The sequence below is a fragment of the Cornus florida genome, unplaced genomic scaffold (assembly GCF_030987335.1).
Source record: "Cornus florida cultivar Cherokee Brave unplaced genomic scaffold, ASM3098733v1 CherokeeBrave_3.0.0_Hap2_Chr10, whole genome shotgun sequence".
NCBI lineage: Eukaryota > Viridiplantae > Streptophyta > Magnoliopsida > Cornales > Cornaceae > Cornus > Cornus florida.
In genome coordinates, this window is record NW_026775580.1 from 837,197 (window position 1) to 848,970 (window position 11,774).

The 11,774-nt window shown below is 35.7% G+C and overlaps 1 protein-coding gene across 1 annotated transcript in view; it reads left to right on the forward strand.

Annotated features, from left to right (window-relative positions):
* Positions 1 to 11,502, forward strand: part of LOC132279997 (protein FREE1) — a 29,378-nt gene extending 17,876 nt beyond the window's left edge. Inside the window, exons 5-10 of the mRNA XM_059782088.1 lie at positions 6,321 to 6,386; positions 6,492 to 6,602; positions 7,127 to 7,219; positions 10,137 to 10,170; positions 10,945 to 11,015; positions 11,123 to 11,502. Of these exons, the coding sequence (XP_059638071.1) occupies positions 6,321 to 6,386; positions 6,492 to 6,602; positions 7,127 to 7,219; positions 10,137 to 10,170; positions 10,945 to 11,015; positions 11,123 to 11,200 (453 nt within the window). The 3' untranslated portion in view covers positions 11,201 to 11,502. The remainder of the gene's footprint in view (positions 1 to 6,320; positions 6,387 to 6,491; positions 6,603 to 7,126; positions 7,220 to 10,136; positions 10,171 to 10,944; positions 11,016 to 11,122) is intronic.
* Positions 11,503 to 11,774: the final 272 nt, after the last annotated feature.

The window sequence follows — 11,774 nt, forward strand, 5'->3', positions numbered from 1 at the left end:
TCATTACAGTTTTCTAGATATTTCTCATCTTCTTTGAAATAATAATTCATTGTCGTCTTTGTTGCTATAACCCCCATGCACCTTAAAAATTGGATTTATATGTTTCCTGCTCTCATGCTTATGCAAGAATACATACAAAAGAATTTTCTATGCTATGTTAGATTGTTGTCACTTTTGGAACAGTTCTTATACCAATCTAGTAGCAAACATAGTAGTTATTTTTTTCCCTTATACTTTTGGTGGGGAGGGCTGGGAGGGGGGATGCAATATTTGTTTTTTGATTGGAGTCTCCAAGGGTTTCTATATTGCATCATGATTCCAAGTACTACATAATTTGCTTAATTCTAAGTGCTATATATATATTTGGTCATGATTTTTAATTTATTGAACTTCTAGTTTCTTTATTGGCTTGGAGGCAAATATGTTTATAATTTTTTTATGATTTTGTTGCCCTTTTCTTTGGGTCTATGTTTGTTGTATGTGTTGCAAAATTTTATGTTTTGAGAGTCAAACATGTTGATTTTGGGTGCTGTGGATGGGAAACATGATTACGAAATATAGAAACATATTGTTGGAGATTTAAATTTGTATATTCACATATCAAAATCTGAGATCAGGGGTTTGAGAATAAGGATAATCACTTTGTGTAAATATTGTCAATTGTTAGGTCAATATTTCGTTTATCTCTTCCTTGCCTACTCTGGGACCAGCAATGGGTTATATATAAGCTCCTCTTAGGGGTGGGAGAAGCATATGTCGGAAGGAAGAAAACAGAATCTAGACAGATTACATGATAAATAACCATAAATTGCTGATGAAGTAAGGAGCATCTAAAACCTTTACGGCTAGGGGCTATTGGTTTGGTTTTTTTTTTGACTTTTTATTGCTTATTTTACATGATATTCATTATTATAGTCATTCCTGTTTTTATTTGTCTTTGGCTTTACACGCACTAGTAATCAACATGGAATTCAAAGTCTGAACCTTGCCTACCAAGGCATTTTGAGAGTCTGATATCATGCCATCGATAACTCTACCCAACCTCAATGTAGGGGTGGCAAAATGGGTCAGAAACCATCAACCCGCCCATATCCGTCCGCTTTTTAATGGTTTTGGATGAACCATATTTAAAATGGGTTGAGTAATTTTTAACCACTTAATTTAAGGGTCAAGATGGGTTGAATATGGTTAACCATATTCAACCCATATTTAACCCAGCATATAATAGACACACAACACACATCTATTCTATATTGCACTCAACTTATTTCTCACTCTAAAATTCACTCACTCACGATTAGGGCTGCAAGTTGGGCTGGCCCAACCCAGCCCAGTCCCAACCCAACCTCAACCCGAAAATGGGTTGGGTTGGGCCAGCCCGAACATTTTGGGTTGGTTTCATTGGTCATTTTTTTTATTTTTTTATTTTTTCCTCAAATATGCAAATTACATTTTCCTTTTCCATGTTTGTAAACATCAAAGTTTTTAAGAAAAATTTATTTTTAAAACATCAATATTTTGGGCAGGTCGGTCGGGTTTTACGGGTCAAATTTATTATTATTATTTTTTTCAAAGTCGGTCGGGTTTCACGGGACAATTTTTTTTTTTTTTTTTACAAATTATATTTTCCTTTTCCATGTTTGTAAACATCAAAATTTTTAAGAAAATTTATTTTTTAAATATCAATATTTTGGGCGGGTCGGTTGAGTTTCACGGTCAATTTTTTTTTTTTTTTTTTGCAAATATGCAAATTACATCTTCTTTTTCCATGTTTGTAGACATCAAAATTTTGAAGAAAATTTTATTTTTAAAACATCAATATTTCTTCTCTTGCCTTCACTTCTCTCTCTATAAAACGAGTCGATAAATATTGCTGAGTTTGAGATTGTTTTTTTTATTTGTTATTAAATAAAATTTTAAAACCTTCCGGAAAAAAAGTAATTAAAAATAATGATAATAATAATTAATGGGTCCACGGTTCATAACGGGTTGACCCTATATATTTTTGACCCTCCCATTTTCAACCCGTTCTGAACGGGTTGAATATGGGTTTTGATCCATGTTTGACCCACCCATTTTCAACCCAACCCAAACCGGGCCCAACCCGTCCATTTGCCACCCCTACATCAATGCAAGGACACTATAAGTTTGTAGATACTACCCACCAATGCAAGCTATGGGATTAGAGTCCTTGGCTTCAATAGGCTCACCCTTTTCGGGATAATTGCAATGAAGGAAGTGTTCCTACTCCCCTTAAAGTGACCATGCATAGTAATTTTTTTAGCTAATAAAATTTGTAAATGTTTGAGAGTTAATATGCTCCATAATTGTTAGGGAGGGCTTTGGAAGTTTGCATGCTATATTTTTCCATGAGTTGTTAGGGTTTTTTGCACTTTATTGTTCTTTTTAAGTACTCTTTAGTTCCATAGATATTATCTTTCCCATTTTGCATGTTTTACAATCTCAATAGTGAGTACATAGCGGAGAGCGGAGCCAGAGATGTTTGGAGGGCTATGTTTGTGGGGTGGGTTTGTGGCATGAGAGAAATTGGAAATCCTTCGATGGAGAGGAAACTCCTAGTTGGTCTCTTAAATACAATATACTGTCTACTTTAGATAGCTTGAAATTATAGTGGTTGCCTTTGGCGCCTTGCGTATTCTCTTGGGAGCGCTCCCCTCTTGAGCGCCTTTTATGAAATCTCAATCCAATCCTAAGTACTTTACCACCAATCCAAGATAGGTTCCCAATTTTGACAACCTTGATAAAGAGTAGTTTTTTCTTTGATTTACTAATTTGTCCCATTACCTCGTTTTCACCACGCTCTTTAATACCACACTTCGATTTGTTTTTTTATAAAAAAATTCGCTACATTTCTTGGCTTATGGTAATTGCTGGTGTTCTTCGGTTCTTCCTTTTATTTCTATATTCATTTGTGCTGGGTTTTGGAAGTGGAGGTTTTCCATCGTCTTTGTACTGCGAGAGGGTATGTCCTCACTTCCTTCTCTTGTTCTTTAATTCTTTCTTCTAATACAATTTTTATTTAAGAACAAAATTATATTTATTCGTATTTTTTTTGTTTTGAGAAGTTTACTTATCAAAAAAAAAAAAAAAAAAAAAAAAAAAAAAAAAAAAAGAAGAAGAAGAAAAGAAAAAAAAAGATTATGTTTGGGTAAATTACACAGACACCCTCTTAGGTTAGGTCATATCTCACCTAGATGAACATTTTGGTTTTAACTTTCACTCATATTTTGAAGACTTGATTCCACTTGGACCCCAAAAGTCACTTTTTAGTTGTGTCAGAGCACTTTTACATATAAAATGACAATAGTACCCTTTTGACTTTGTGGTGACTTTGTTTCAAATATGAAAAGACTTAACTACCCCAAGAGACCCATTATAAATGACCAAAATGTCCTCAAATTTAACCCTCTCTTTTTCTATCACTGAGCTATATATATATATATATATGGGATAACTGATAAATGGACGAAAAAAAGGGCAATAGAAACTGTCACATCATCAAAATTGTGGGCATTTATGTAATTTTAGAAACAATCCCTTCTCCCCACCTTCCTTCCTTCTCTCGATCACTAGTAAAACGCGTTAAGGGTTGGGAAATTTCGCAGGTTGATTCTGAAATCATGAAGTTAGGGAAGAAGATAGGGTTGATTGAGAAGCTAGGGTTAATCACTCGTGAATTGATTGAGAAGCTAGGGTTTTTGATGGGTCGAGAGGTAGTGGGTTTGAACTTGTGAGATCTGAAAATGGCGAATCACAAGCTTGATGCCGAGGGCTTTGATGTCGATGGCGAAAGAGGTGAATATTAGAATGGTTGCTGGGCATGCCGTTGGAGTACTTGTTGGTGAGTGCGATGCCGAGGGCTTCAATGTCGATGGTGAAAGAGGTGAAGTTCTTGGAGGCGATGAGCTCTATTCCACGGCCTCCTACGAAGAAGAGTTGTTACTTGCTATGGCAATAACCAGATAGGATTCTGGCGACCGCGAGTTGTTGAGTTGTTGCTTGTAGAGGTGGGTTTTGTTGTGTTGGTGGTCCAGTTGCGTGGATAGACGATGGCAGCAGACAGATGTCGACCATCACCAATGACTGCTTCTCTTCGACGACGGTCGTGATTGAGATGTCCCAAATATCACGTTGACATTTCGGATAGGGGAGGAAATATGCAATTCCCTGAGAGGGCTTGCCATTGGGCACGCTAGCAACGATGATGGTGACTTGGTCGGCGGTGGAAGGGGTTGTGGTCGCCACTGCAATTGCCGGCTAACAGTGCTCGATATATATATATATATATATATATATATATATATATATATATATAGGGGCCATTTTGTCATGTAAGATTACAGATACTTTGTATTAAAAATTTGAGGGTAAAAGGGTCAATTCACATGTGTCAGAGGTCAAAAAGTAAATTGGGGTGTAAGTGAAAATTAAAACCAAAATCTTCATCTAGGTGAAATATGACCTAACCTCAAGGGGTGTATGTGTAATTTACCCATTATGTTTTGAGTAAAACATATTTGTAATGCTTTATCAAGATCCCTGGTAGTAATTGTAATGCATACTATAATTACTATCACTAATCCAAAGTGGTGCAACCACCGATACCTCTATTACTATCTTGTACTAAAGCTATCAAACATTATCCTATTTAATTCTTTTTGGTAATAAGATGGAGTTTTAATTTAATATTGGGATCATGCTACAATCCACATCTCGAACCCTTAATCCCAGACAAATGCAATATTAGATCAATGCTAACTGCACCTCAATCCTAGAATTTTGCCTAAGCTTGCGTATGGTTGCCCCTAAATTGTAGTAATAAATGTATATGCCTTTTTCTTTTAAAATCTTACATGTCTTTTAGATGGCTATAATTCTATTACCTCCCATTTGTTCCCATTTTTAAATATATATATATATATATTTTAAATTTTTATTTCCAGCTACACATCCTCTAGTAACCATGACAGAGATAAGGATTTGCTTCTGTCATATGGTGCTGCTTTTGAAGTCCTGAAAATCAGTAAACTCACTGTTGTGAAGCTCAGTGTTGTCAAAGGCGCGGGCCTAGGCTCCAGGCTCATACATGCACAACACTTGCGCCCGCTGTGTGCCCAGGTGTGCCTTTGACAACACTTGTGCCTTTAATATGGAATATGAATATGTTTAACTAGTAATTTAATTTTTCAATTGTACGCCGCGTTTCACTCAGACGCTCACCTCGCCTTATGACTAGGCTCCAAAGGACCTCTAGCGCGCCTTGGGCCTTTAGTAGCACTGGTGAAGCTAACAGAAAGTGAATTAGTGGGCCACGTACTGCATGGCCGGTTTTAGTATGGGTAAATATAGTGTTTACTGTGATTTTCTGTGTATGGAGTTCGAAACGCTACACAAATTTTTTTATTTTACCAAGTGGCAACTAAATGACATTGCTGTGAGTTGAATCATACAATCATTTCCTTTTGAGATAAGGTTGGCCGAATTTTGCAGACGTCTGAAGTATACAAGGGAATTTCCCGAAATTATCTGGGGGGCTTTACAATATATATATATTGATATATTTGTTTATCTTGTTACATGGTTAATTGGGATGTTTTATGTAACTTCCTTGGAGTGATTCCCAGCGGTCTAACGAGCAGGATTCCCAGTAATAAATTAATTTCTAGGAAAATGGTTTCTTTAACTTATGATTGTAAAAAGCAAAAGATTTTTTGATATTGAACTCTGCTGGACTGTAGTGTTGTTTAATGTTATTGTTATATCACGGAGTGAGTGCTTCAAGTCACGAGGCTTTAACACTGTTCGGGTTACACGATCAACTATCTACATTGTAATGAATTTGAAGGAGTGATTGCTTGGGATAAACCACTCTTTCTCTTTGATGAATGAAAAAAGAGTGAGCAAGCGTAAAGAAGAAAGCGGAGGTATATGTAAACTTGGGCTTCCAAGCATGAGGATGGGGCTTCGAACCTGCAAGCACTAATCTTGTGCAAAATGATACTAAAATTTAGTTAGTATTTCTCTGCTCTACCCCTTTCAGCACTGTGCATAGGCAGAGCGGCACTTGGTAAATGGCCTTTTTAGTAATGAATTCTATGGAAACTTTCTAACTTCTTGTTTGTTTTCTTTGGTACTGATACTTCTTGCTAATTATTGAAGGTGAGCCTGTATCTGATTTGATTTGAGCAGTATTGTGCAAGCTTTCCTGATCTTCAAGTTTACTTGTCAAATTTTAACTGGGATAATAATTTTGATTGGAGTTTCTGGTTTGATGATATGTTTCCTCTTGCTTTCTTTAGGTTCCTGATGAAGCGGTTACCAAATGCACAGCTTGTGCAACAGACTTTAGCGCTTTTGTGCGTAAGGCACGTATTTTTCATGATTGATATAATAAATTTATTTTGATGCATGCGTGGAGTGGAAGACATTTGTATCTTTGGGTGAACCTTATGATTTTCCTCCATTTTCAGCATCATTGCAGGAATTGTGGAGATATTTTCTGTGACAAGTGTACCCATGGTAGAATTGCGCTTACAGCTGATGAGAATGCTCAGCCAGTTCGTGTTTGTGATCGATGCATGGTATGGAATAATAATTTGCTCTCCTTTCTTACTATAATTTTTCTTATCCATCTCCCAGTTATTTGGAGAATTTTTTATTCTTTGGTTTCATATAGATCCATAAATGATGGGTTATTTATTGGTTTGCCAAGTGTCATGGATTGTTTTACATTTGTTAGTGAAGCTTTGCTCGTTTTATATGCGGATGTGCAAATTTGAGTGCACATGATTGTTTACGGTCCGCTTAACTCACCCTATGTTTGTACCTCCCACACCAATCCTGACTTGAAAAAATTAAATTGACCATGTAATATTTGGTCGAGAAGATGATTGAAAGAACTTGATTACCAGGAGATGCAGAAAATAAATCTGAATCTGGTCCAATTGTTTGGCTCAGCACTAAAAGTTCAGTCATCCATTTTGTTGAATTGTTAGTTTTCTGCAACAGAAAAGAAGGGATAATGGGACAGACTCCTCCATAGCATTTCATGAAAATGTCCTGAAGACACTTGAGCTAGATCTTACTGTATCGTTTCTCTTTACAGGCAGAAGTTACTCAGAGGTTGAGTAATGCTAAGGAATCGGCCAGCAAATCAGCTATATTGCAAACTCACGAGGATCTTGCCAAGAAGCTTCAGGTGATTGATGATTTAAAATTTAATCTGTGGTGCTTTGTGTCATTTTGATTCCAGTGGTTCTCAACGGTCATTTTCTTTTCCATATTTTTAAATTCTTTGTTTTGCACTTTTGCTTAATATGCTAGTACTGTGGAGTGGGTTCCTTACTTTCCACATGCTGAGGAGCATTTCTAGATAACGATTTTAATAAAATCACTAGTTCTGGATACACTCTCCAGTTGATCTGTAAGAGCAATCGTACTGTATTGAACAAGTTAGCTACATTTAAGAAGATAGGTAGTTGATATTTCATTTGAGGATGCTTCAGCATTTATGTTGCCTCAAACCAAGGAACTACTTTGTCCCTTGCATTGATATAAGATTCCTGGTTTGTGCCTGTATTTTAGCTACCATTTAGTCAACCAATGTCATTTTTGTATCCACTAATACTACAGTAGTTGCTATTTTTCTGTTCTCCGTCTCTCAAAGTTTTCCAGTTTTTATACCTGTGCTGTCTATTTAACCAAGGATATGTCATGGTCAGCCTTGGTCTTCTCCTTGCTGCTTGGAACCATTGCAATGGGAGCTAATTGGAGGAGATAATGAATGTTTGAGTGAATGGGCAAGAGGGAGAGATGCAACCTAATGAGAGATATTTGCATTGGATTCTAGCTGTGAAATCTGAGGATCCCAACCCAAATCTCTAATCTGGCAAAAGTACGCATGGCTAAGACCTAGAGAGGGGCCGAATATGTCTTATGGATATTTATTTGCAACTAATTAAAAATTTGAATTTCTATTATTTTTTTATTAAAAATTCAGTTATCTAGTTGATCAAGTGTCTTCAGTTAAGCAGTTAGTTTTTTAAGTGTCTCATTTGCAATCACAGATTCACAAAAGCAGACAAACTTGTAAATAATATAGAGACAAAAGGTATTTATGAGAAAAATCTTAAACAGAAAAAACCATGGGATCTCATCCAACGATGAACACTGTAAGATATAGAAGTTTACAACTAAGTTCCCAGATTCCAACCGAACAATCACCTATACTCTTTCCTGACTCAGACTTACGCAGGATCTCCTCAATCCTTCCAGCAGCTCCTCACACAATCTGCTTCTCTATGTATGCCCAATCCTTCAGGATCAAGTCTTCCCCAGTTGATTTATTCTTTTGTTAGAATTGCTCCGATTGATGTGCCCCTTGCTCTGAATGTCTCACTCACATATAATCTTTGGGAAACCATAAATTTAAAAACAAAGCTCTCTCTCTATTCTCTAAGAATATTAATTCTCTATCAAGCTATCATTCGACACAGAGTGTTCAGGGTTCCATTGACCGAGTTTTCAGGGTTCCATTGACCGAGTTTGCAATCAAAGGTTTTCTGGACTACAATTAAATTTTTTTGAGAGCATATCTATTGATCAAGGTATTGATCGGCTATGCTGTTTTTATAAAAATACCCAATTTGAAAACTCATTTTAAGTCAGTATCAAAACTTCAGATTATAACCTAATTTAAAAAAACATGTTTAAAACATTGTTTTGAGCCTTATAAAGATCGAAACCACATTTGGTCTCTAAGATCTTATTTACCTTTAACAAAGATATGTGATTTAGTCTAAAGTAATTTGTGGCCTTTTTTTCTCTCATCTTCATCTCCTTCATCTTTTATGGTTGTAGACGAAGACTAATCACTTTTGACACACATTACAGCCTAAGAATCACGGACATGGGTACGATAGGATATGAACACGACGATACAAAAAATCTAAAAAAAAATAGGATACGGACACGGAAAGTATACATCACTGTATATATATGTGTGTGTGTGTGTGTATATATATATATATATTATCATACAAAAAATTATTTTTTTTCAATTTCTCAATAATACCATACACATTCCAGGGGATGTCTCCCCTTTTTCCTCTATTGTTTTATTTCTCCTCCTTCCTTTTCTTCTAGCTCTCTCTCATTGTTTTGACTTACATCTTGATATGAGAACAGATAATGTGAATATCCTTTTTTTTGGTAACGAAGAATTTACCCACTTCTTAGTCACTTTTTTAGCCATTCTTGGATGGTTTGCAAAGTACGGATATATGCAATTACCTGCAAACGACATGAATATCCTTGTGTTGTTGGGCTTTTAAGCATAATTATTGTATTTATATATTTCATCATTAGATTTTAAAATTCGAGTTGAGCCCCATGGTTTTAGAAAAATATTTACAAATTGATCTTGTTGTGTCCTGGTTGTGTCCTTGGTGTATCCGGACCATGTCTTTGCCGTATCTGTCTAAAAAATTAATCATTTTAAGATGTGGACACTTCAAGCTGTATCTGACATGTGTCCAGCCATATCTCCAGCATGTCCGACACCTTTGACGGAGTGTCCGTGCTTCCTAGATTACGACCCATGTATTGATTAGGAATTTTCCAACAAATGACTCATAATCATAACACAATCTTATAGTTTAGTTGGATACTCTTCTATGAACTAAGATCTTGTTTGGCAAAATTAGAGTTTTAGTATTGAAAAGGTTAATACTAATTTGGTACTCCTGAATACTTGAAGCAGCTGAATATGGAGAACTGATTTAAGGATTAATTTGTAGAGGTGCGTTGAAGTTTAAAACCACGTTTCACCAAGTATATTCAACATTCTGTCTAAGTGAAGTCTCTTTGGCTTAATACTGAGATCTTTGTATAAGTGATTTATCTTTTACATGATAACTAATTGTGAGTACTGAGCATACTTGGTAGAATAAGCACTCTAAATTTTGTACACTTAATTTAGATTTTGTTTGAATCCATGATTTTGGTTCTATGGTTGAGATTTTTATTTTTATTTTTAATTCCTTGAAGTAGTAAAATAGATTGATTTATGGCATGCACTCCAATTCTAATTCTCTGATAATGATTGTTTGTCACAGGAGGAGATGGAAAAAAATCGGAAGGCATCATCAGGTTAGTTAGTACTTAGTACTGCTGAAACTTGTATTTGGGTGTGCACGTGCACACATCTGGTTTTGGGATCCACATGTTGCATGTGGCACACCTTATGACCCTCTTATAGTAATGTATATGGTAATTTTAATTGTTTGACAACGTTTTAAAAGACTGGCCAGCGGATGGAATGATTTAATTCGAGTGTAACAAGTGGGGAATTTGAATTGATTTAGTGACATTAATAGACACAGCAGATATATTCTTGATATATATTTTAAACAATCATTAGACATTGGAATGAATTCCTCTGTGCCGACTTTTTGGTTTATACCATGGTTGGAGGGAAGGGAAAAAGAGAAGGAATGAAAGAGGAGTCTTTGGAAAGAGGAATATATATATTTTCTCCTTTTGTATGGTTGAATGGCCTTTAATTGTTTGGTAGGAGGGAAGGGAAAGGAAGAGGAAATTTCAATTTTAGTTCATCACTATATCACTCTGTGTATGAATTAATCGACAATTTTATTAGGGTAATTATTGAATGGAAACGGATTGGTGGATCTGGAGAATACTTCATTTATTCTCCCCACTTCCTCTTCATCTGTTTTCTACCAAACAATTTAAGCATGCCCCATCTTTACCCTCTACTATCTTCACCCCTTTCTTCCTTCTAATTAAGCATTAGTATTAATCTAGTTTGTTAATGTTTGAAGCTGTATGGTTGGGGTTAATATCACTTCATCTCGGTTGAGTATGTTCTTATCACCTGTACTTATTTGAATAATCTGTTATTAGACTCCAAGTCAGATGGATCTGGTAGGCGGATGAAAGAAGTTGCCTGTCCTATTTGCACGGTTCATTTGCAGGTTTGAGATCCTAGCATATTTACCATCCGCAATTTTGTTTTTTTTGGCTGCTTTATTTTCTAATCTCTTTTATTCTTCTTTTTGTTGTGTGCTGGAAATGATTGTAGGTTCAAGTTCCCAGCTCTGGTTCTGAGACCATAGAGTGTGGGGTTTGCCAACATCCATTCCTTGTAAGTGCCCACTGATGCACACAGACTATAATGATCGTTGAAGTCACCTTGTGTTCTCTTTTAAAACCTTGATATTCAAATTATGCACCGTGTGAGCGCTTTTTTAATAATAATTTGGGTATGTGATTTTCCCTGGTTGGTGTTATTCACTTATGTTGACCCTATCCCTATGTCAGCTGATTTTTCATTCTTTTACTGGCATATTTGTACATGAAAGTTGTGTTCTGTTTGAAGTGCTGTGTTGGGTGAAAAAACTGTATAAATATGATTAGTTCATTTATTATTTACATAATGGTGTGCAAGTTATTTTTCTGGAACTTATTTGTGGACCTTTTGCTCAAATAAATATTTATATATAATTTAATTTAGTTGTTTCGGCAAAATGGTACATACCAGTGGAGTAATTCTTTTAGTTTTGGTGTTCAAGTTGAATCGTCTTGTGTAACATTTTTGCAATTTATTTGTGAAGATTTTGTAGGTGTAGACAATGGATTAAAATATTTAATTTGATAATCTACTAATGATTCGAATTCATCCGTCTTAGTGGTTTCGATTTGCTCAATGTTATTGCTAGGTGTTGTGCCATTTT